Raw genomic sequence first — 25432 nt, 5'->3', positions numbered from 1 at the left:
GATGAATAGCCTTCTAAATTTATTTGTATGCTTATGTGAACATACAAAGTGTAGGGTTTTGTTTTACCAAACAAAAATTGGTAACATATTTATATGTTTGCATCTTGCTCTTTATCATTGTATTAGAGAACCTCTTTCCTTGTTAGCACTTCTAGATAAAATTCTTTCTTTTTAATAGTACTATAGTATAAAAAAATTTTTTCCAGGTGTTTTAGGAATTGTCCCTATCAGATTATTATAGCTCAGAATTTGTATTAGGATAATCTGATAAAAAAATTTTAAACATTGATAATTTGTTTAATATGGCTTAGTGAAAAATCTCTGGTGCTTACAAATGGTCATGCTTTTTGAATTAATAATATTCTGTGCATCTTTTCTGAGGAGACACTTTAGAATATTGAAAGAAAAAATCCATAGGCCAAGAGAGTTTTTTTTAAGTTAAAAAAATTTGCTATTTATGAAGATAATAATCTTAGAAAATTCAGCACTTGAGGAAAAACAGAAATAAGCAAATTATCTACAGAAATCCAACCATCCAGAGATAATATTTTTAAATATTTTGGCAAGTGTATTTTCACTATTGTAAATTTACACATGTATGCATTTATGCTGTGTCATTGAGTGTAGATATTCATCACGCCTCTGAAAGTCTGAATAATTATTCCAGTTTTTTGAGGTACCATTATTTAAAGAGTCCCTTATAAAATGACATTTAGGTTGTTACTAATTTTTTAATATTTTATGCTGCCATAGTGAACATTTTCATATCTCTGTGCACAGTCTGTAGTGCTTCTGTAAACCAAGTTTGGAAGTGGAATTGGGGAGTGTATTTAATAAGTTGTTATTTTATTTTTTATTTTTATTTATTTTTTTGAAAGAATGTGAGCAGCAGTGGGGGAGGGGCAGAGGGAGGAAATCTTAAGCAGTCTGTACACCTACTGCAGAGCCCGATGACCCTGAGATCACAACTGAGTCGAAATCAAGAGTCGGGCCTGTAACCGACTGAGCCACCCAGGCGCCCTTAGTAAGTGGTTATTTTAAACTGAAATGAGGTTATCCATGAGTTTTAGGTTTACTAGGGGAAAATATGTGCTTCTCTTTAGACCATGCTTTTTCCTTAAAAAATCTGAAATATGAAGTCTTTTCTCTCCCTGTAGGTGATACTGATTCCTTATGAGTCAAGGTAAGAATCAGAAACTTATTGGAGATCAGTTTTAAAACATCATAGGCTTAAAGTTTGAAAAGATAAGCCTTTTGTGATCCTTTAGGTCAGCGTCGCACGGAGAGCAGACTCTCCTGCTTTGTCATCCCTGACAGCTTTTGCTCAAATAAAATACTCCATTTTTAGACAGCTATAGTTTGTTAGAAAAATTTATCCTCATATTGAGCTGAAATGTGCTGCTTCCTAATTCCCACATATTTCTCCTGCTCAGGACCATGGGCGATTAAGGTGAATGTGTCTCCCAGAAGACAGTCTCCTAGCTATTTGAAGATAGTTATCAAATCTTGATATTTCCTTCTCTTTTCTAAGCTAAGCAATTTTTTCTCCCCCATGTATATGTGTATCTCCTATGTTGTGATTTCTCTTTCCTTTCCCATTCTGAATTTTATTGCTGTGGTTCAGTAGTGCAAAAGTCATTGAAACAGTCATTTCTCCTGATATGAGAGTTATTAAGAGGCACTCGCACCATTTATACTGCTGACTCACTGAACTGGAAAGTAGCTTAGCTGTCCTTTTTCTGTTCAATACTTGTGCAGTTGAGTTTTGAACCTAAGAGCAAACTTTTGGATCTTTCTATTAAATTTAATCTTATTTTAATTAGCCCTTTTCTAGCTTCAAAATATCATTTTGAATCATTGCAGTTATCTCAGTTTTTATTGAGTGTTCCCAGTTTTGTGTAACCTGGCAGTTCACTTAATAAGCCTTCTAGTCTCTAACCTGAATTACTGACTAAATGTTTCATGGGGTGGGCTGATAACCAGTGTGTGATATAACCATTGAAAACGAAAAAGTTTACTGAGGATCATTTTTTATTTCAGCAATTTGTAGTCACCAAAACAGACTTTTTTATTTTTTATTTTTGCTTGTGAATACTGGAGCAGCTGTTCATCTTTAATTTTTTAGCACATACCCTTCTGTTAAGAAATCAGACTCACTGTTAAGAAATCAGACTCTGGATCCAGATTCCTGGGTTCTAATCCTGGCTCTGTCACTTTTTAGCTGTGTTACCTTGAGGATGTCATGCCCCCAAAGTCTCAGTTTCTTTCCTCTGTAAAATGAGGATGGTAATAAAACTGATTTTGAGGGGTTATGAGGATTTAATGAGTTGATATATATATATAAAGCATTAGAACAGAGTCTGGTCCCTAGTAAGTATTATATAAATGTATTATTATTATACTCAGATTTTGGTCTGAGCTCTACAGCCCTACCTCAGATTCTCTGAATTACCAGATTAAATTTGTGTGGTTCTGCAGGCTTGAACTATTTTGAAGCAGCTGTGGTCTCATTTCCCAGGTGCTCATATTAACTGGGGCTTAAGATCTCTTGATATTTCATCTACTGGAGTTGCTTGAAGAATATTTTAATATCCTTTCCATGATAAGATAATTAGTGCTCATTAAAGGCTCTTAGGAAAATACACAAAAAAGTAAAACCACCATGAAAATATAACTACTGGGGTGCCTGGGTGGCTCAGTGGGTTAAAGCCTCTGCCTTCGGCTCAGGTCATGATCCCAGGGTCCTGGGATGGAGCCCTGCGTCTGGCTCTCTGCTCAGCGCGGTGCCTGCTTCCCTCTCTCTCTGCCTGCCTCTCTGCCTACTTGTGATCTCTGTCTGTCAAATAAATAAATAAAATATTTTAAAAAAAGAAAAGAAAATATAACTACGAACTTCTTAGTACATTTCCTTTACTTCCCACCACACAGTAGATGCAATCACGTCAGATGTATGCGATTTTTGTATTTTGCTTTTTCTTTAAGAATATCTTAGGAGTGTTTCTAACTATATAGTTTTGTTTACAAAACCCAATTTTAGTGGCTGCATACATTTCATTGAGTAAATCCTCCTTACTCACTTCCCAGCTGTGGAACTTACTAGATTATCCACTTTTCACTATTCTAAACGACACTGTGATGGACTTCTTTATGTTATAAAGGCTTTTGCAGAATTTATTCTTATTTAGTAAAGTTCCAAAACTGAAGTCTCAGGTCAGAAGCTGTGAACGTTTTAAGACCAAAAGACTATTTTATTGATTGATATGACCCAAATAAAGTAGGAGATAGTTTTGGTTTTCCCCCTCTTTTGTAGTAATTAGTTCTTTTTCTTCATTCTCTGATTTAAAGTTGTGGGGTGTTTTTTGTTTGTTTGTTTTTAATTTGCCCCCCCCCCCAAGATTCAGGTCATTTTATCTTATTTTTTTTTAAAGACTTAATTATTTTGAGAGAAAGTGTGTGCATGAGCGGGAGGGGCAGAGGGAAAGGGAGAGAGAATCTCAAGTAGATTCCACACTGAGTGTGGTGCCAGACGTGGGGCTTGATCTTCAGACCCTGAGATTAGGTCCTGATCGGAAGCCAAGAATTAAACGTTTAATGAACTGCACCACCCAGGTACCCTCAGGTTCTTTTAGTAGGTTCTTGGTGCTCACATCGTTGTGGGTTATGTATTCCTTCCATCTTTCGTAAATGTTAGTAGAGAGTTTCTGTGTAGGCTCTTGTAGGTATTTCTTTAGAGCTAGATCCCTTGGTTTAGTGGAGGGAAAACTGAGGAATGGACCCTGGTGGTTCCTTTGTCCTCAGCTCTTGCAGTTTCTTCCTCTGGTAATTTTTTTCTTTTAGCTACACTTCTTGAGCTGTGCATGCAGCTCAACTACGGTTAGCCATCTGTTACCTAGATTATTTCAGGGGTCACACTTCACATGGCTGTCTTCTTCCTAGCCTTTTTTTTTTTTTTTTAAGATTTTATTTATTTATTTATTTGACAGGTAGAGATCACAAGTAGGCAGAGAGGCAGACAGAGAGAGAGAGAGGGAAGCAGGCTCCCCGCTGAGCAGAGAACCCAATGTGGGACTTGATCTCAGCACCCTGAGATCATGACCTGAGCCGAAGGCAGCGGCTTAACCCACTGAGCCACCCAGGCTCCCTTCTTCCTAGCTTTTTAAGAAAATTATTTTCACAGTTAATAAGCATAGTTCATAGGATGTGATGGAATCTTTTAACCTGATTCTTTTGGGAAACTTTCTTTCTTTCTCCCTTTTTTTAAGATTAATTTATTTATTTGAGAGAAAAACAGAGTGAGCATGAGTGGGAGGGGGAGTAGGAGAGAGAGAATGTCAAGCAGACTGAATGCTGAGCGTGGAGCGCCATCCCCGGACCCTGAGATCTTGACCTGAGCCAAAACCAAGAGTCTTTGACAGATTGCCCCATCCAGGCGCCCTAGGGAAGCTTTCTTTTTTGTTGTTCTTTTTAAATGTTAATGTATAGAGAAACTTGAGGAATTCCATCATGTTAAGCTCTCGCTTTTAGTCCATAGCTTAAAAACGAATATTTTTATCTTAAGCATCTTTATGTATACGATAGCTTTTGAACTTCAACATATCTTAAAACTATATCGTATTTTTTTGTTGTTAAGACTGTCTTTTTATTTTTTTTAAGAGTTTTGTTTATTTATTTGACAGAGATCACAAGTAGGCAGAGAGGCAGGCAGAGAGAGAGGAAGGGAAGCAGGCTTCCTGCTGAGCAGAGAGCCGGATGTGGGGCTTGATCATGACCTGAACCGAAGGCAGAGGCTTTAACCCACTGAGCCACCCAGGCGCCCCTCTTTTTAAGATTTTTATTTTTAAGTCATCTGTGCACCCAATGTGGGGCTCAAACTCACAACCCTGGGATCAAGAGTCACACACTCCACTGACTGAGCCAACCAGGCACTGTGAGACTCTTTAAATAATATTGCTACATGGATACCTAGGTAGCTCAGTCATTAAGCATCTGCCTTCGGCTCAGGTCATGATCCCAGAGTCCTGGGATCGAGGCCCACATCAGGCTTCCTGCTTGGCCGGAAGCCTTTTTCTCCCTCTCCCCCTGCTTGTGTTCCCCCTCTCTCTGTGTCTCTCTCTGTCAAATAATAACAACAACAACAACAACAACAACAACAACATTGCTACATATGCTGGATTTCAAATGCTTGTTTATTTCAAATCTTGATTTATCTACACAAAGAAGAAAGTCTATATATGTATTTAGCACGACCACCTTCATCTTATCTGTGCTGTATCCACAGCTCTCATAGATGTATAGATGTTTGCAGATTTTTGTATGATTATATGTTTATTTTCATGTATATATATTTACAACTGTGTCTATATTTCATTTAAGATCTGGACGTTGGTAGTTGGCTATGTGTTGACTGTTTCATTCAAGTGGAATGCAAGCACTGAACGCTACTTGAGAGCAGTTTCAATTCCTGTCTGGATTATATTGCTTTTTCATTTAGGTGGGTCCCTTTTTCTAAGAAAGTCTAGCGTAAGATCAGCAGAGGCTGATCCTGTGAACTGACGTGAATTTTTTGTGTAGTGTTACTTGTTGCATTTAACATTCTTTAAAATGATCTTTAGAAAATGTGCTTTAATCCTTCTTTCATCTTTAATACGAATGTTATGCTTTAACATGTCTGTCTTTTAATTATATAGAATCTTCGTTTTCAAAAGGTCCTTTAAAAATAAATGTATCTTAAAAAATAGGGCACCCTTGCACCATGATGGCCACTTCTGAGAGTCAAACTTGAGGAGGATATGGCTAAGCAGTCAAGTGTGTGAGCAGCAGTTATGGGAACCAGAGGTATTTACTCAGGATGAGAGAAGGGGACTGGGCTCTATGGGTGGAGGGAAGGAGGAGATAAAATATGGAAGCCTGTTGCAGGTATTTGAAGGACTGTCCTGTGAAAGAGCGGTTTAAACAGAGCTCTGTAACCAGGAGGGGGAGGTGTCAGAGCAATGAGTAGCTTCAGGGAGACAAATCTGTTCAGTGTCACGATGATCAGTGTTAGCTGCTCAAAATGATGAGTTCCCTGTTACTTGGGACTCTTTATTGTTAGCAGGGTACCTGCTAGGATATTGTAGAGTGATGTTTTTTCAGGGACTCTTTTGTCTCCAGGTCTTAAGCTTATGGAAGCATTAGGTTCTCATAAATAAAAACAAAATTCAGTTATCTAGAGCAGTAATTAGCCTATCTAAAGTAGTTTTTAGAGCTGCTGGTTAAAAATCGGGGTTGATTGAAGGTAGTTCTTTGTTTAGAGTCTGATGTGGAACAAAACATTACTTTCTGAGAAGCTTTGCTGATTTGGAACCCTAAAGGAGGATGTTGTATTTTAGCAAGATCCCCTGATGAGTCCAGCGTGATTCATTTTGAATTTGGGGAAGGCAACGGAGGGAGACCAGCAGTCCAGGAGGTTCTAGATCAACTCAGGGAAACACAAATGCCTATACGTAGGGTCCAAAAAGGTTAGCATTTTTGCCCTCTACATTGAGGATACACTGAAGCTTTTTGTAGTGGTCTTCTGGGCCATTTCATCCTTTCTTGAGAGATGGGAGTTCACCCCCAGTGGTATTTTTAGGAAATGAAGTCAGGCCCCATGACTTTAGGTTCTGTGCCTGATGCAGGTCATTTTGGAGTTAAACAAAAAGCTTGAGTTCAGGTTTGTCCTCAACACTGGTGTGCCTTAGAACAGACCTGATTCCTCAGGCAATAGAAGCCCATTCAGGGTAGGCTGGCACATACCCAATCCTTTAGACCAGGGGCCTCAGAGCAGGGCTGGATTTAACTGAGAGGAGTCCTGAACGGAGGTTTAATCTGTCTTATGACCTTCAAAAAAATTTTATTCCCTGTGAAATAATTTTGTTAATGACATCTATGCCAAATTGTTCTGTCAGTCTACTGGTCTTTATTTTTTTTTCCCTAGTCTAACTTCTACCTTCAGATACTATTGCTTAGAATAGATTGAGTCTTCTAAAGACAAGTGCTAGATTTTTATTTAACTAAAAATGTTAACTCTTAATAAATTTTCAGCATCCCTGGCTGGCTCATGGAGAATTCCAGTGTTCCTGGTTATTGTTTTCCTGATGTCTGTGGGCACCCTCTATGAGAGACAGAATGGAAAAGAGTCTTCTGGTAAGAAATGGGGCATTCTATTAATATTACTTTAAGAAGTATTTGAAAAAGTAGCTTTATTGAAAAAAACATGAAGTGATGAAAGTGCTTTAAATCTGTTTTAAAATTTGTGGTATTTTCTGAAGAGAAAATAAACATATAAAATATTTTAGGTTTTAAGACTGTATCTGACTCCTCCCCCCTTTCTTTCATTTTTGAAAGGTATAATTCAGGGGCGCCTGGATGGTTCAGTGGGTTAAGCCTCTGTCTTCAGCTCAGGTCATGATCTCAGGGTCCTGGGATCGAGCCCCACATCGGGCTCTCTGCTCAGCAGGGAGCCTGCTCCCCCTGCCCCACCTGCCTCTCAACCTACTTGTGATTTCTCTCTCTCTGTCAAATACATAAAATCTTTAAAAAAAAAAAAAAGGTTAATTCATATAAAATTAACGATTAGCTTTCTAAATGTGGATTTAGTACATTTACATTGTTGTGCAACCACTACTTCTGTCTAGTTTTAGGACATTTTAATAGGAAAACCTGTATCCATTAAGCAGCTCGCCATGAAATTAGGTTATCTATTTGAAATGTTTTCTCTTTCTTTATTTTTAAAGATTTTATTTATTTGAGAGAGAGAGACAGACAGAGACAGAGAGAACACGAGCAGGGGGAGGGGCAGGAAGAGAGGGAGAAGCAGTCTCCCCGCTGATCAAGGAACCTGATTCAGGACTTGATCCCACAACCCTAGGACCATGACCTGAGCTAAAGGCAGGTGCTTAACCTACTGAGCCACCCAGGTACCCAAGATCTTTTTTCTTAATGTAGGCACTTACCACTCTAAATTGTCCTCTTAGAACTGCTTTTCCATCCCATAAATTTCATTTGTTGTGTTTCCATTTTCTTGGGGTCAAGATACTCTTTGATTTCCTTTTTGATTTCTTCTTTGACACATTGGTTAATAAGAATTGCATTGTTTAATTTCCACATCTTTATGAGTTTTCCAGTTTTTTTGTTGCTTGTGCTTTTGGTGTCCTATCTAAAAACACCATTGCCAAATTCAAGGTAGATCTTGGGTCCTGCAGCTTTGCTGAATTTATTCATAAGCTTTAATATTTTTTTATGGCTTCTGTAGGATCATGCATATATAAGATCATGTCATCTGTGAAAAAAGATAGTTTTACTTCTTTCTTATTCAGATGTTTTCTTTTTTGGCCTGGCTGCTCTGGCTGGAACTTTCAGTAAAAGCTGAATACACTATTTTCTCTTAAGGAGTATTTTTAAATATCCTGGTTGCAAGTGATTTATATCCAGAAACAGTTTATTAAAAATACAGGTTTCTAATGAGTTGTAAGGTGGGGTATGGGGTGGCCAGATATTAATGGTCCTCAGATCATCAGACTGGACCTCTCCTTATCCATCCCTGTGGAAGTAGCTGTGACTGGAGGGTCGATCTGACCAGCACATGGTTTCCACAGCAACCGACATATGTTCCTTCTTTCTGAGGGTTATACATAAAATAAAAGCAAATTACTACTTGCAGCACATTTTTCAAAAAAATTAATTTCCCTGGTATTTTGTTGTCATTAACTTGGAGAAACAAGCAAAAAGAAAATAAAAATCATTCAAAATCTCACTCTCCTCCTCAATGTTAACTAATGCCTTAACTCCTATGCCTTCAGACTTTAAAACCCAGGAAAACTGGCTTATGGTGAAGGTTCTCCTTTGTGATTGACATTTTATTATTTATTTATTTATTTATAACTTATTTATTTGTCAGAGAGAGAGCGAAGAGCAAGCACACACAGACAGAATGGCAGGCAGAGACAGAGAGAGAAGCAGATTCCCTGCGGAGCAAGGAGCCCGATGTGGGACTGGATCCCAGGACGCTGGGATCATGACCTGAGCCGACGGCAGCCGCTTAACCAACTGAGCCACCCAGGCATCCCACTGTGAACGACGGTTCATTAAACTCTGTGTCACGACCATCTTTCTGTGACCAGCATTCTTCTACAGCAGTACTCTTAGCCTATTCATTGTGTGTTAGTCGCAAGGTGTTTGGTACAGCTACCTCATAGTTTTTGTTTTTGTTTTTTAATTAAGTTGCTCTTTGGTTTTTATTTTGTTTGGAAACCTTATCTCTCTGACAATGGAAAATAGGGAAGATTTTATTTTGCTCTCTCTCTCGGTTTTCTTCGCTTGGCCTATCTTCCGGGTCACAATCTGTTAGACTCTGTGGTTCTGTATCAGACCAGTAGATGTGAACTTCCTGTTTTCACAGCTGTTGTCGAAAGCTTAGTGGTCACCACTGGTTCCTCTTGGTACCTTTATCTCCTCTCCCTGCCACCCCTTTTCTGCTAATAGTGATGATTCAGATAACTCAGCGTATCCCTCACCCTTCATCCCAGGATGGTTTTCTTTTTTTCTTTATCTGGAAAGTCCCTTCCTTCCTTACTTCGGAGATATATTTGACATATATTACTAAATCGGTTTCAGGTGTCAACAAGGGTTTGATGTTTGAACAGCACATTGAAAAGTGATTGTAAGAAACCTAGTTAACATCCCTCACCTTATGTAGTTACAAAAAAGTATTTTTTTTCTTGCGATGAGAACTTTTAAGATCTACTCTCTTGGCAACTGTCAAATATGCAATACAGTATTATTTGCTTGCTCTAGACACCATGCTGTACGTGACATCTCTATGACTTATTTTATAATGAGTTTGTACCTTTTAATCCCCTTCACCCATTTTTTTCTGTCTCTTACCACCAGCACTGGCAGTCACCCATCTGTTCTCCGTATCTGTGAGCTTGGTGTGCATTTGTGTGTGTGTGTGTGTAAGTTTCCACATACAAGTGAGAGCATATGGTATTTGTCTTTCTCTGAGTTATTTCACTTAGCATAATGCCAGGTCCATCCATCCTGTTACAAATGGCAAGATTTCTTCTTCTTCTTCTTATTCCATTGTGTACACATACCACATTTTCTTTATCCATTCATCCATTGATGGACACTTAGGTTGTCTCCATATCTTGGCGATTGTTAAATAATGCTATAATGTACATGGGGCTATAGAAATCTTTTCCAGTTACTGTTTTTGTTTTCTTTGTATAAATACACTGAAGTGGAATTGCTGGATCTTATGGTAGTTCAGTGTTTAATTTCTAAAGGACAGTGTTCTCATCTTGACTACTTTTGTCCAGAACTTAGTGAATATGTTGCTACAAGAATATGAATGGTGTAGGTTAAAATGGATTTCTTGGGTGTAAATTATAGTCTGCTATGGGGCTCCTGGATGGCACAGTCGGTTAAGCCTCTGACTCTTGGTTTGGCTCAGGTCATGATCTCATGGTTGTGAGATTGAATTCTGTGTTGGCTTTTTGCTGAGCGCAGAGTCTGATAGTTTTTCTCACCCTTTCCCTGTGCCCCTCCCTGCCTTGCTTGTTTTCTCTTTCTCTCTCTCTCTCAAATAAGTCTTAAGAAAAAATTCTAGTCAGCTGGTGATGGCAGCTTAGGGAGCTGTGCAGCGGGATTCTAAGACCAAGTTTTTGAGCTGTGGGAGAAAAAAGGCCATGTTTGATTCTTACCATTATTATTTTTCATGTTTGATTATTATTTTCAGTGATAAACCCAGCATAGTGCTGTGCTGGCACGCCAGCCAGATTTCTGGTATTTGTATTCTAGACTATTACAGGGAAGGAAATCACAGAGACACAGAACACATGTTGAGAACAGATTTGAAAATGTTGGTTTTGTTTTGTTTTGTTTTGTTTACTCTGATTCCAGTCTATTTCAGAATTTTTTTTCAAGATTTATTTATTAGCGTGAGAGATAGAGTGAGTGCAGGGAGGGGCAGAGGGAGAGGGAGAGAGACTCTCAAGCAGACTCCTCACTGAGCTTTGGAGCCCAACCTGGGGCCAGATCCCAAAACCATGAGATCAAATCCCCTGAGCCGAAACCAAGACTTGGGCGCTGAACTGACTGAGCCACCAGGTGCCCCCAGAATAGATTATTCTTTTTTTTTTTTTTAGATTGATTGATTGATTGATTTGATAGAGAGAGAGAGACAGCAAGGGAGGGAACACAAGCAGGGGGATTGGGAGAAGGAGAAGCAGGCTCCCCGCCGAGCAGGGAGACCAATCCAGGTCTCGATCCCAGGACCCTGAGATCATGACCTGAGCCAAAGGCAGATGCTTAACGACTGAGTTGTCCAGCTGCCCCAATTATTCTTTTTTTAAAGATTTTATTTATTTATTTGACAGAGATCACAAGTAGGTAGAGAGGCAGGCAGAGAGAGAAAGAGAGAGGGAAGCAGGCTCCCTGCTGAGCAGAGAGCCCGATGTGGGGCTCGATCCCAGGACACTGAGAGCATGACCCGAGCCGAAGGCAGAGGCTCAACCTACTGAGCCACCCAGGCACCCCTGCCCCAATTATTCTTGATCTAGAGTCCTTTTACAGATTTCTTTTCTTTTCTTATCTTTTTAGGATTTTATTTATTTATTTGACAGAGATCACAAGTAGATGGAAAGGCAGGCAGAGAGAGAGAGAGATAGAGGGAAGCAGGCTTCCTGCTGAGCAGAGAGCCCAACACGGGACTCTATCCCAGGACCCTGAGATCATGACCTGAGCCGAAGGCAGACACTTAACGACTGAGCCACCTCGGCTCTCCTAGAACTAATATTTAAAACTGAGGGTCCTTGACCCTAAGCCTGGTGTTCTTCCCCTTCACCAGGCTCTTTGAACAAGTGTCAGTCATTCTGAAAAGGGAGTGACTGCTGATCTCTCTTGTACTCAGTTATAGTCATGAGCTCCTCAGTCTTACCTGAGGGCCCTGTTAGCCTACCACAAGTTCAGAAACTAGCTTCTCTGCCTCCTGGATCATTTCTCAATTGGTAGAAACCTGGAGTCCAACTTCAGGGTATGCCTTTGGCTTGTGAGGAAAGAACACTCGCATTGTTAATAATTGCACCATAAGTGAAGCCCCGCTGGGCTCTTTACACGTTATCTTACATAATTTTCTTAATAATCCCATGGGATTGGTACTTATTTTACAGATGAAGAAATGGAGACTCAGAAAGCCATTTACTCTGAGTTAATTTACACTTAGAAGTGCTTTTTCAAAAGCTAGGCAAACAAGCACCCTATGTACTTGTACTACCTGGTCACCCAGTCTGACAAGTATGGGCAAGTACGACTGGGTCCGTTCCTCCAGATGCTGGGGATTGTTTATAAGTGATCAGAAATTCCTTGGCAGGGAAGGCTTAGTAGTTGCCTTAATCATTTGGGATAACATGTAACATGAGTGAACAGGTTTGGTCCAGTTGAACCCAAACTGGAAAAAGAAAAGGAACAATCTGAGTTTCTTATTGCTCATCTGTTACTGTCCCGTCTGACACCAGTCAGTTAAATAGGCCTAGAGAAACTGCTACTGGTCCATATCCAAGCCTTCGCTACTGACCGTAGTAGATGAAGTGATACTAGAAGTCCTTGAAGAGGCATATTTTCCACATTAGTGATGGAAACAGAAGCCTTCTTCAAAGGGAGCTTTGCATGCTGGGGAGATTTTACTTGGTATGTGGTAGAGCCCCTTCCAGTAAGTATCCTTGGATGTATTTCTGGTATCTGCCACTATCACTATCTGCCACTATCACTAAGGAGATCGAGTATCTCCTCATTTAGACTGTTCTCGAAATACATCATCCTCCGGGTATTAGAAACATTATTGTGCCCATTGTTGCGCTGGCCGTATTAACAGATACTGTGTGAACATGTGATCAGTGTCTTACGTCCAGACCATGTGTTTCTGTCCCCTAGTGCTAGGCTGCTAATGTTAGTGGCCTGCTTGTTTGGCCTTGTGTAGATCGCTGTTATTTGGGCCTCTGCCTGATCCTGGCCCTGTCCTGGGTAGACGGATACTTGAACCCTTGGATGCTCTTCCTTTTTTTGTTTATGGTTCTTAGGTCCCAAGATTATGTGCCCTTGTCTGTGTGTCTGTTTTTAGCTGGGGCTTCTTTTCTAGTACCATGACTTTGCCTAGGTTCTCTGTCCTGGCATTCTTGTGTGTTTACTCATCGTTTATGCCAGAACCTTTGGGGTTTTTGAAGTGTGGGAGGATATCACTAAGGCAGAAATGATTGAAGTGCCAGTTTGATGAATAAGAACAGTTGTCCAATCTTACATCCATAATCTTCAGACACTCTGCATTTCCCCCGTGTGCTACTCTTCATTCCTTTGCGAAGTTTCAGGCACTCTAAAAATTTATCTAATTACTTGTGCATCAGCGAGGATGATATTGCATAGTTTTCATTGATATAGCTATGATTCATTGAGTATTGACTGCATTATTTTAGTGACGTCAGCAAATTGGAGAGTCTTTAAGTGATAATTGTGAAGGTTTAATTAATTGGTCTTAACTTTTCCTCAAGTCTGTCAGTGCCTACTGGATGCAAGATATTTCACATAACTCTGTGGGGAGATCTTGAAATGTATGCTAAGGGCCTAAGATCTAGGAAAATGGCTGAAAAACGAAATAGAAAGGGGATGATAGGCACGACAAATACTGTAGGGGTACTAGTGGCTTTTCTCATAGTTTATACTGTTGGGTCTGTGATCAAAGGAACGAGACTGATACAAAGTAAAGGTTAAGCAAAGCTTTATTTCGCACCAAGCATCGAGAATCACACTGACCAGTCAGGGCCTTCTCTTACAAAGAGGCGACCCCTCCCAGCCGCACAGACTAACTTTTATAAAGGTGGTTGAGCCTGGCTCTACACAGGTGGTCAATGAGATTGCAACACACAGAGAAAACTGCACAGTCATGCTAGGTCACACACGGGTGGCCAATTGAATTTCAATTTACCCTATTAGATATATGTGCGCCCCACTGATTGGATGTCTCTAGCTGGCTTGACCCACCCTAGTATCTGGGCTTTGCAATTAAGTTCCTCTGGGAGGATCAGGGTCAATCTAAGTTCACTGCATAAACACAAAATGGCTCCCTCTGGCTAAGTAGGCCCTTACAATACTACCAAAACCAGTAGTTTTGCAATAGCCAACATTTTTTGAGCAAGCCCTTCACACCAGGCATTGTTCTGATTACTTCATATGTATTGTTTCACTTAACTGTCACATGAAATAGGAATTTATATAAGCCCCATTTCATACATGAGGATTTTGAGTGACTTACCCATGGTCATCAAGCTAGTAAGGAATAGACCAGGGATTTGAACCTGGACAGTCTGGTTTCCTCACCTGTGCTCTGCAGCCACTAGGTTGCACAGGTGGTACTGCCTGGGGGCCTAGTAAATGTGAGATGCTCCGATCTCCCTCTGCGTCCTTGTGTCGCTTCCCTCTTCTCATTGCAGCCTTTGTCCTGGCCTTCTTGGGCTTCTTAGAGTCCTTTGAAAAGGACATTCTGCTACATCTGCTTTTTTATTAGTCTTAGAAAATCTTTTCTCCACCTACCTCTGAGACACCAGCCTCTCTCATCCCCTCCAAGATTGACTTCCTGTGTCTTTTTAAAATCTGGATAACATATTGAAATGGGTTATAAGGGTGGTATCTTTTACCATTCATGTCAGGCACTTGGAGGCCCCTCCCTGACCTCCCAAGCATGGATTAGGTTTCCATCTTCTGTGCTCCTCAAATATGCTATGCCTGTTTTTACATTAGCTCCTCACTTACTGACTCATAACTAATAATCTAAATATCAAACCGAGTTTGGGACTTGGGTCTCAGGCTCTTATGTCAGCGTGCAGCGTAGTCACCTGTTTGGTGAATGAGGACTTAGTGGGAGTTGAGAAATACGTCAAACTGCAGCCAAACCGAAAATCCATTGTTGAGGAGCTGTAACATTGAACGACTTACTACAAGGGACTCATTTTTCAGAATCTCTCAAAGATGAGTCACTACTTGATTAAATTGCTTGTGAAGAGGTGGGCTTAGTAATTTAGGACACTCGACTAGTCTTTAATCTTACATCAGGGAGAACGCTTCGTTTGAATTCTGACCGGAAGTCTTTTTCTGCTTCTGCTCTGCTGTCCCAGGCCATCAGTCATCAGGCATTTCCATCCTCTGCTCTCTAGTGGAGCCCGAGAAACCTCTCTTGGGTGCGCAGAAAGCCAAGTCCTGTCTTATCTCTGGTGTAATCAGTTTGTTTTTGAAAATTCTGTCTGGAAGTCTAAAGAAGCACGTTAATCTGTCCAAATCTTCCTCTGTTTCCCCTCTGTCATTGTTGTCATGGTATTCCCTCGTGGTTCTCTTTACAACCTTAATCTGGAAACTTGGGGCTCACCTTTGATCCTTCATCTTTCATTTCATTTATGGGTTCATCATCGGGTCTGGTCCACTTTGACTACTCCCTGCCTCTTAAATGCAGCCACTTTTTTTTTTTTCTTTTAAGATTTTTATTTATTTGAGATCACAAGTAGGCAGAGAGGCAGGCAGAGAGAGACAAAGGGGAAAGCAGGTTCCCCACTGAGCAGAGAGCCCCATGTGGGGCTCCATCCCAGGACCCTGGGACCAGGACCCGAGCTGAAGGCAGAAGCCTTAATCCACTGAGCCACCCAGGTGCCGCATAAATGCAGCCACTTTGCTGACATCTCCCCTGCCAGCTGCTGCAGACCGTGCTGTCGTCTTGTCTTGCCTGCAGTACTGCCGTCACTTCTCTCCCTGTACCCATTCTTGGTCCCCTCCAATCTGCTCTTGACCAGACAGCAAGCACGATCTTTCTGTATCTCAAAACTGTTCATTTATTTGCAAACTGGGAGGCTGGGTGTGCTTCTGAAGGGCAACATGAGAGATCCTTGCCGTGCTTATCTTGTGTCCATGCTGATAATCCCGAGCACAGAACTGTGCCTCAGTGTTGCAGGGGAACACTGGGGGAAACTGTGAAAAGCATAGATAGATCTCTCTGTGTCATTTCTTACAATTGCAAGTAAAGCTACAATGATCTCAGTGACGTTTCAGTAGAAATACTATCCTGTTTAAAATTCTTCACTCCTTCCCTGCTCCTTTTAGAATAAAGCCTGAAGTACTTACCATGGTCTTCCGTGACTTGCATCATCTAGCTCTCGATGTCCAGCCTGGTTTATTCGATACCAGATTCCTGCTAGCTGTGTTCCAGACACACTGACCTTCTTACACTATCTTTATCATGCTAGTGTCTTCACTTAACAGCCTTCCTACTCACTTCCTGCTGTCCCAAATGTTACTCTTGACATTCTTTTGATGAATGCCTTCTCTTCCTTGGTATAGCAGCTTCATTTTCTTTTCTCTTTTTGGCATTTTATGTTATTTTAATTTAAATTCAATTTAATTAACATAGGGTATTATAGTTTCAGGGATAGGTTTTAGTGATTCATCATTTGTTTCTAACATCCAATGCTCATTCCATTGAGTGCTCTCCTTAATGCCCATCACCCGTATACCTCCCCACCCACCCATCTCCCTCCAGCAAGCCTCAGTGTGTTTCCTATAGTGAAGAGTCTCTTATGGTTTGTCTCCCTTGCTGTTTTCATCTTATTTTTCCTTCCCTTCCCCCTATGTTCATCTGTTTTGTTTCTTAAATTCCATATATAAGTGAAATCATATATTTGTCTTTTTCTGACTCATTTTGCTTAGCATAATACCCTCTAGTTCTATCCACGTCATTGCAGATGGTAAGATTTCATTCTTTTTGATGGCTGAGTGTGTGTGTGTGTGTACCGCCTCTTTATCCATTCATCTGTCGATGGACATCTAGGTTCTTTCCATAGTTTGGCTATTGTGGACATTGCTGCTGTAAACATTGGGGTGCATGTGCCCCTTTGGATCACTATGTTTGTATCCTTTGGGTAAATACCTAATAGTGCAGTTGCGGCTTCGTGGGGTAGTTTGATTTTTAACTTTTGAGGAATCTCCATAATGCCTTCCAGAGTGACTGCATCAGTTTGCATTCCCACCAAAAGTGTAGGAGGGTTCCCCTTTCTCTGCATCCTCTCCAATATCTGTCCTTTCCTGAGTTGTTAATTTTAGCCATTCTGACAGGTGGTTTTGTGGTTTTGATTTGTATTTTTCTGATGCCGAGTGATATGGAGCATTTTTTCATGTGTCTGTTGGCTATTTTTATGTCTTCTTTGGAGAAATGTCCATGTCTTCTGCCCATTTCTTGACTGGATTATTTTCTTTGGGGTGTAAGTTCTTCATAGATTTTGGATACTAGCTCTTTATCTGATAAGACATTTGCAAACATCTTCTCCCATTCCATAGGTTGCCTTTAAGTCTTGTGGACTCTTTCCTTTGCTGTGCAAAAGCTTTTTGTCTTGATGTCAAGTCCCAATAGTTCATTTTTGCTTTTGTTCCCCTTGCTTCTGGAGATGAATCTAGTAAGAAGTTGCTATAGCAGATGTTAGAGAGGTTGCTGCTCATGTTCTCCTCTAGGATTTTGATGGATTCCTATCTCACATTGAGGTCTTTCATCCATTTTGAGTATATTTTTGCATATGGTACAAGAGAATGGTCCATTTACATTTTTCTGCATGTGGCTGTCCAGTTCTCCCACACCATTTGTTGAAGAGACTTTTTTCCATTGAATATTCTTTCTTGCTTTGTCAAAGATCAGTTGACCACAGAGTTGAGGGTCCATTTCTGGGTTCTATATTCTGTTCTGTTGATCTCTGTGTCTGTTTTTTGCCAGTACAATACCTTCTTGATGATTACAGCTTTGTAATATAGCTTGAAGTCTGGAATTGTGATGCCACCAGCTTTGGTTTTCTTTTTCTTTTTTTTTTTAAGATTTTTATTTATTTATCTGACAGACAGAGATCACAAGTAGGCAGAGAGGCAGGCAGAGAGAGAGAGAGGAGGAAACAGGCTCCCTGGCAAGCAGAGAGCCCGATGTGGGGCTCGATCCCAGGACCTTGGGATCATGACCTGAGCCGAAGGCAGAGGCTTTAACCCACTGAGCCACCCAGGCACCCCTTGGTTTTCTTTTTCAACATTCCTTTGGCTATCCAGGGTCTTTTCCGGTTCCATACAAATTTTAGGATTATTCATTCTAGCTCTGTGAAAAAGTTTATGGTATTTTGATAGGGATTGCATTGAATGTGTAGATTGCTCTGGGTAGCATAGACATTTTAACAGTATTTGTTCTTCCAATCCATGGGCATGGAATATTTTTCCATTCTTGTATCTTCCTCAGTTTCTTTCATGAGTATTCTATACAGAGTTCAGATCCTTTTCATCTTTAGTTAGGTGTATTCCCAAGTATCTAATGGTTTTTGGTGCGATTGTAAATGGGATCAGTTCCTTGAATTCTCTTTCTTCTGCCTCATTGTTAGTGTATAGAAATGCGACTAACTTCTGTGCATTGATTTTATATCCTGCGACTTTGCTAAATTCCTGTATCAGTTCTAGCAGTTTTTTGGTGGAGTCTTTTGGGTTTTCTACATAGAGAATCATGTCATCTGCGAAGAGTTGACTTCTTCTTTGCCAATTTGGTTGCCTTTTATTTCTTTTTGTTGTCTGATTCTCAGCTTCTTTTTCATTTCTTAAAGAGAAGCTGTTCCTGATTCTTCAGACTAAGTCAGATTTTTTTGTGTTAGGAGTTCATGAAATAGCTAGTATGTTTCCTTTACAGCAGTCACCATAGTTTGTATACACATTCACATTTGTGTGGTTCTTTTTTTTTTTTTTTAAGTTTTTTATTTTTAAGTAATCTGTGCACCCAGTGTGGGGCTCAAACTTAAAACCCTGAGACCAAGAGTAGCACACATGCTCTATCAAGTGAGCCAGCCAGGTGCCCCCCCCTTTTAAAGGTGAATTAACAAATTATTCCCTAAGTATGGTAAGAATTTTTTTCCCATGTGGTTCTTTAATTTGTATCCATCTCTTCCACTAGACTCCATGGGGGCATGGTCTATGTCTTTATCCATAGCATTCAATACAGTGAGTAATAACATGTGAGACATGAGAGGCAATGTCTTTTCCTCTCATCCTGTTTCCTTAGTGGCGTGAAAGAAACACCTTTCATACTTAGGCTAGAAGAATAGGTCCCAACTCTTCTCTTCCCAGATCATGAGTTTGACGTTCTCTTGGATTGCCTAAAAGTAAACCTCTGTTAGGTATTTAGTAGAAGAAGAATAGGATATGGTTGAGCAAGATAAATGCCCTTGATCCTGATGTTTCAGTCTACTGGTGAGCCATTTCAGGACCCGGCCTGCTTGTCTCTGGGAGATGGCCAGCCTTGGATTTGCTGAGTAGGTGGAATTCATTGGAGCTGAAATTCATTGGCTTTCTGAGTGGTCAGGGCTATTTTCATTGGCAGCATTCTATGTTGTTGCATTGTATATTGGTCTACCAAAAGTGAGGTCCCATCTCTATGAGTGTTAATGTTCTTAGTTATGGACAGTAGAATCCACACTAGCTAGTCTGTGTAGAAAGAGATATTGGTTAGCATATAGACTTTTTGGGAAGTCCAGACAATTAAGCTTAGGTCTGACACAGGCAGAAGCAGTGCAACTGGGAAAACTACTCCATGACACCAAAGGACTATTTGAGCAGAGAAGCCACAGCTGCCACAAAGTTAGAGATCAGCCAGCAGAACTTTTAGAACTTCTGCTAAGTAACTTCCTGCAGAAATACCATATATCTCCATGACTGTTTGACACCCGAGTATCCAAATTACTGTGAGTCCCACTATGGTCTTCTATGTCTTGGACTGGTGTGTAGAAACTGCCTTATACGTGGGACCTTAGCTGCAACGGAGTTTAAGGAATATAGTCTAGCTTTCCAGTCTCTTGGAGGAGGAAAGCATGCTAGAACCTGGTATTGTGTGTGCTAGTCTGTGTTGTCTGCCATAGCAGATTAGACCATTACAGACAGACCTCACTGGCCACTAAATGTTTTTTTTAAGGATTTTATTTATTTATTTGATAGAGAAAGCAAGAGAGCACAAGCAGGGGGAGCACTGGAGGGAGAGGGAGAAGCAGGCTCCCCACTGAGCAGGGGACCTGATGTGGGCCTTGATTCCAGGACCACGGGATCATGACCTGAGCTGAAGACAGGCTTTTAATGGCTAAGCCACCCAGGCGCCCCAGTAAATGGTTTTTTTTGAGTTTAGTGCAAATGATTAAGCTTGGTGTACTACCTTTTAGGAACTTAACATGGGGACATATAACATGAAACAGAGTAATATATTTTAGACTCTCAGTGGTGGATTTTGCCTGTGCTGAATAATTACTTTATCGAGCTTTATGGTTTTGCATAGTACCCATATGTTTGCCTATTTATTCATGGAATGTTCTTATTGAGGGCACCGAGCGTTAGCTGTTCCATACGGTACTGAGAGCTAGTAACGCAAAAGAAAGTAAGACAGTCTGCATTCGGGAAGCTCCCAGACTTGGTGTGGCAATGTGTTTTAACAGAGACATGCGTTCACATTAACTCGTGAAGTTAAAAAGTAAAAAAGGAGGACTCCACATTTAGGTGTCCACCCTCAGCTGCGTGTACCAGTGTGAGTTCCCAAGGGAGACTGACATGCAGTGTCCGGGGACCAGATTTTTAGTAGACTTCCCTGTTGATTGTTAAGCATTCTCCCTTGGTGAGGAACCCCTGTCCCTGGATCAGTTAATAACTGTTCTGTTTCATTGCTTTTGAAATCTTGGTACTGTGTTTCAGTTTGCAAAAGTTGTTTCCCACTTTGCTTTAAAAAGTTGTAAGAATACTTGCTTGTTTTCCAGGAGCAGAGTTACCAGGGCAGGTTATTTCCATGGCTGCTTCTACTCTAGCGACCTTGGCCATCTCCATTACAGGGTACGAATCCAGCCCTGATGACCCGCCCTCCGCCCAGCCTGCAGGTGACTGACCTTTTGAAGGAATATTTTCAGAATCATTTGGGAAAATGAAATACGCTTTATAAAGGATAAGCTTAAAGGACATGAGCATCACAGAATGTGATTTACTGGTCCTTCAGTTTCCTCTGATTTCTACTTTTACACTTTTCCTCCTCTCATCTTTGTTCTCCCATAATCACTTTTTTCATACTTTTAATTATTTACCTTTTTATGTTTCTTACCTTGAATCTTTATCTTTTCCCTTTCTTAAAAAAAAATGCTTTTCTCATTTTTCTTCTGTTATTCTCACTTTCCTTTCATTTTATTTTCTTTTTCTTGGTGCCCCATATACCTTTTCCATATTTTTTTGCACTTCCTCCTTTCCTTGTTTTCTACTTCTATAGCTGTCAGTTCTTCTCCACTGCTCTGTTTTGCTCTCTTTACATTGCTTTTGTTGTTGACCCAACTTTTTCTTTTGGTCTTCCTTTTCTCTCTTACAGTCCTCCATTTCTCTGGCATTTCTTGGTTTTCTTCTCAAAGTTTGCTTTGCATGCCTCATGCTGTTAATATATTAACTGTTTGCCCTAAAATGGGCCTGTTTGGTTGTTCTGGATACCGTGCTTCTACAAGATCCAGCTGGCAGATTTACATCAGCTTTAAAGTCACACTGTACTCACACAGAGTTCAAGAACGGAATGGCCATCTCTGTGCCAAGCGGTCTCTTAGTTCCAGGGGATTTGCAGTTAAGGAATATTTTTGGTGAGCTCTTCCTAAAGAACTTACTTGAGAAAAGACTTGAAAGGAGGGATCAGCTAAGAAAAAGTCATTTAGGGTGGTAGGAAAACACGTTTTTATTTCACATTGAATCATGTTTTCAGAACGAAGAGGGGATGATTATTCTTCTAGGAATCTGCCACTCCTACCAGCATGAAGTTTTCAAATTAGATTCTTTTTTTTTTTTTTTTTAAGAACAGTTGGCTCCATTTTAGGTGCAATGACATTGAAAAGCCGTGTTTTGTCTTGGCTTTATCATATATATATATATATATATATATACACATATAAAATCATATTAAAAGAGGAGACATTTTTAGGTCTAGGAATTCTGTAACTTAATATTGGTTGCTTTGTACAGTTTGAGGAGTTTTCATGGGCAAATTATAATTCTCAGCTATTTTGTCATAGATTTTTATTTGTCATAAAACTTTGAACAGTGTGAAATGTATATGGTAAAAAGTAAAAAAATCACCATACCCAACCCTACCCACCAACAAACTTTATTTCTGCAGATTTAAATACAGTTGTATAATTCTCCATACATTTTTCAGTGCCTCTGCAAACATACATCAGACCTTTGTCTCTTTTTGTGATCATACCATCAGAGTCCATTTTGAAGGCTCACAGTAGAGCAGCCTAGCGAATTGCTTCGTAGAACTCCTGACTCTTGTGGGCTAATATGGTGGTGCTCTCCCAACCCCCTTTCAGAAACCATGGACGGAGGAGAGCCCCCTCCAGCATTATCTTCCTCTCCTGCACCTTCCACCCCTTCACCCACTCTGGGCAGACAGAGGCCTGAAATGGGAACATTTGTCAGGAAGAAGAAAACCAGCGACATCTACTTCGTGTCCCTCTTGTGGGCCATTATTGGAGTCCAGCTCTGGCTGAACCTGTGGATCGTACAGCTGCTGCCGGTGCCGATTGCAGGTAATTGGCCCCTTACGGTCTGGTCTTGGAAGACTTCTTTTTCTTTCGATTTTGGATTTTTATATTTGAGGTAATATTACTCTCTTTTAAGATAAAACAATGTATATTTAAATTGTATATTTAAAGCTGTCTTCTAAGCCTGGAAAAGTAAGTAATTCAGGTGAATTTAGAAGAGTTTTTTATGTCATACTTTCCTGATTGTTTGGGCTTAACCTCTTACTGCAGTCAGAACCTTTGCGAAATTTATTTATTTATGTACTTTTAAAAAAAGATTTTATTTATTTGAGAGAGAGCACACATGCGTGCGAGCAGGAGCAGAGGGGAGGGACAGGGAGAAGCAGACTCCCTGCTGAGCAGGGACCCTGATGTGGGGCTTCATTCCAGGACCTTGAGGTCAGGACTTGAGCCACCCGGGTTCCCCCTCTTTGCCAAGTTTATTAAGTCCCCAGTTGATGCTCCAGACCTGCCATCCAGATACCTTCTAAATTTGATTAGTCCTTTTTTTAAAAAAATTTTATTTATTTATTTATTTGACAGACAGAGATCACAAGTAGGCGGAGAGAGAGAGAGAGGAAGGGAAGCAGGCTCCCTGCTGAGCAGAGAGCCCGATGCGGGGCTCGATCCCAGAACCCTGAGATCATGACCCAAGCCAAAGGCAGAGGCTTAACTCACTGAGCCACCCAGGTGCCCCAGTCAAAGCTTTTAGCTGTTGATTTAAAGCTTTTCACTGTTTATCAAAGCTTTTCACTGTTGATTTAAACATAATTTCCTTTTGGGTGCCTGGGTGGCTCAGTTTGTTAAATGTCTGCCTTCGACTCAGGTCATGATCCCAGGGTTCTGGGATCGAGTCCCATGTTGGACTCTGCTCAGCAAGGAGTCTATTTCAACCTCTTCCTCTGCTTGCACTCCCCCTGCTTGCACGCTATCTCTGACAAATAAATAAATATAAAAAAATAGACGTAAGTTCCTTTTTGGAAGCCTGTTTAAAAATCTTAATTCATTGGACCATTTACCTTCTAGATCCTTAATTTTAAAACTTATTATTTGTATTAATTTGGACAGTTAATGAAATAGTTAACCTTTGTAAAAAAAAAATTTTTTTTAAATAGATTTGTTAGGCCCAGAACACTGTATAGTGCCTGTCGTTAGGGAGCATAGAATATGAGGTCCAAGTTTGTATCTGCATCTTGCATCCTCAAACAGAACTTCTCTTTGGCAGTTGGAGCAAGATACAATTGTAATGAAGTATATACCAGAGTATATACCAGATCCATGCTTTCTGTTAAGGAATTCATAGAACTGCTTAGTGAAATAGTTTAAATTGCTCTTTCTGGATTGTTCCATATGTTTTTGATTTTGCCAAATGATTTATTTTATGCTGCCAAATTGTGTCGGGTACTATTGGAACCCCCTTAAAATTTGTTAGCAGGAGTTGGGACACCTGGGTGGCTCAGTGGGTTAAGCCTCTGCCTTTGGCTCTCTCTGCCTACTTGTGATCTCTGTCTGTTGAATAAATAAATAAAAATCTTTAAATTAAAAAAAAATTGTTAGCAGGAGTTAACATTCATCCTAGTCATTTCTTAACTTTCAGGCCATCATAACAATTTGACATGGCTTTGGGAGAGCGGGCTTTGAACAGGTGGCCCCGAGAACATTTTCTACAGCCTGTAATTTCCCTGGGGTTGTTCTAGAGACCATAAGAGCTTTCCTGGGACCTCCCCAGAGATTTAGAAAAGTTAATGATGGAATTGTTGAACTGGTATGTAATACTGAACTCATGGTTCAAAAGAGTAAACTGTGAACCCTTAGATTGCATGGCTAGGGCTAAGGACACAGAAATTCCTGGAATTTGGTAAATTATAGTAGTTGGGATCAGTTATCCAGAGTCCAGACTTCAAGGCAGCCCCACAGTTAAGTAGCACTTCCATCTGGCCCCACTGCCTTCATAGTTGGCTTTTAATAGGAAGCTCACCCCCTGCTTGCAGGACGACCTTGCTACCCAGTGCGGAGGGTACAACATGTTCTCCATGAGTGGTCTCTGCGGAAGCTATACCCTGCGTAGCCTCAGGGACTATTTGTAACAACCCTGCTTGTCTCTACTCTGCTTCTCTACTGAAGCCTGCTAGCAGATTCATACGTACAGAGTAGCATCAAGTAGAGAAATAGGAATACCAGAGGTATAAAATCATGATACAGATGGAATTCCTGATATTTTTCTGGGCACTAACGTTGTTAAACATCCAAGGAGAAGAATAGCATTTGGCAATAGCATCTATAATAGCCAGGGAAATTGGGACATGTCAGGGGTTAAGATTCTTCAGCCTGGAAGGGTAAGGTGTGAGGGGCCAGGATTGTAGTCCCTGATATCTTTATGATCAGAGTGTCTTACGTTTATACATGCTGTGAAATAATCCCTGGCTCCTGCGGGGATTCTGGACTTGACAGCAGAGGCAATATATGGGCAGGTGGGGTTGTGTGGAAAGTTATTTGTCCTAATTCTGACAGTCTGGAATGCCATGAACTTTTCATCTTTCCCCTTGCCTTTTTTTTTAAATGGATTTTTAAAAAATATTTTATTTATTGATTTGAGAGAGAGAGCACAAGAGGGAGAGTGAGAGGGAGAAGCAGACTCCCTGCTGAGCAGGGAACCCAATGCGGGGGCTTGATCCCAGGACCCCAAGATCATGACCTGAACTGAAGGGAGATGCTTAACTGACTGAGCCACCCAGGTGCCCCCTTAATTGATTTTTTTTTAATATTAGCTTTGCTGTTTTAGAAAG

General features: G+C 40.5%; 1 protein-coding gene across 3 annotated transcripts in view; it reads left to right on the top strand.

Annotated features, from left to right (window-relative positions):
* Nucleotides 1–25432, top strand: part of TMEM245 (transmembrane protein 245) — a 97118-nt gene that overhangs the window by 6509 nt on the left and 65177 nt on the right. For all 3 annotated transcript variants that reach the window (XM_004747766.3, XM_013053839.2, XM_004747765.3), the window contains exons 2-5: nucleotides 5374–5491; nucleotides 7063–7164; nucleotides 20856–20972; nucleotides 22434–22652. In XM_004747766.3, the coding sequence (XP_004747823.1) occupies nucleotides 5374–5491; nucleotides 7063–7164; nucleotides 20856–20972; nucleotides 22434–22652 (556 nt within the window). The remainder of the gene's footprint in view (nucleotides 1–5373; nucleotides 5492–7062; nucleotides 7165–20855; nucleotides 20973–22433; nucleotides 22653–25432) is intronic.

This window comes from Mustela putorius, unplaced genomic scaffold (genome assembly GCF_011764305.1).
Source record: "Mustela putorius furo isolate JIRA1106 unplaced genomic scaffold, ASM1176430v1.1 tig00000580_pilon_pilon_pilon, whole genome shotgun sequence".
In the NCBI taxonomy this organism is placed as follows: Eukaryota; Metazoa; Chordata; class Mammalia; order Carnivora; family Mustelidae; genus Mustela; species Mustela putorius.
The sequence above is the reverse complement of the archived record's forward strand: the minus strand, read 5'-3'. Positions and strand labels throughout refer to the sequence as shown.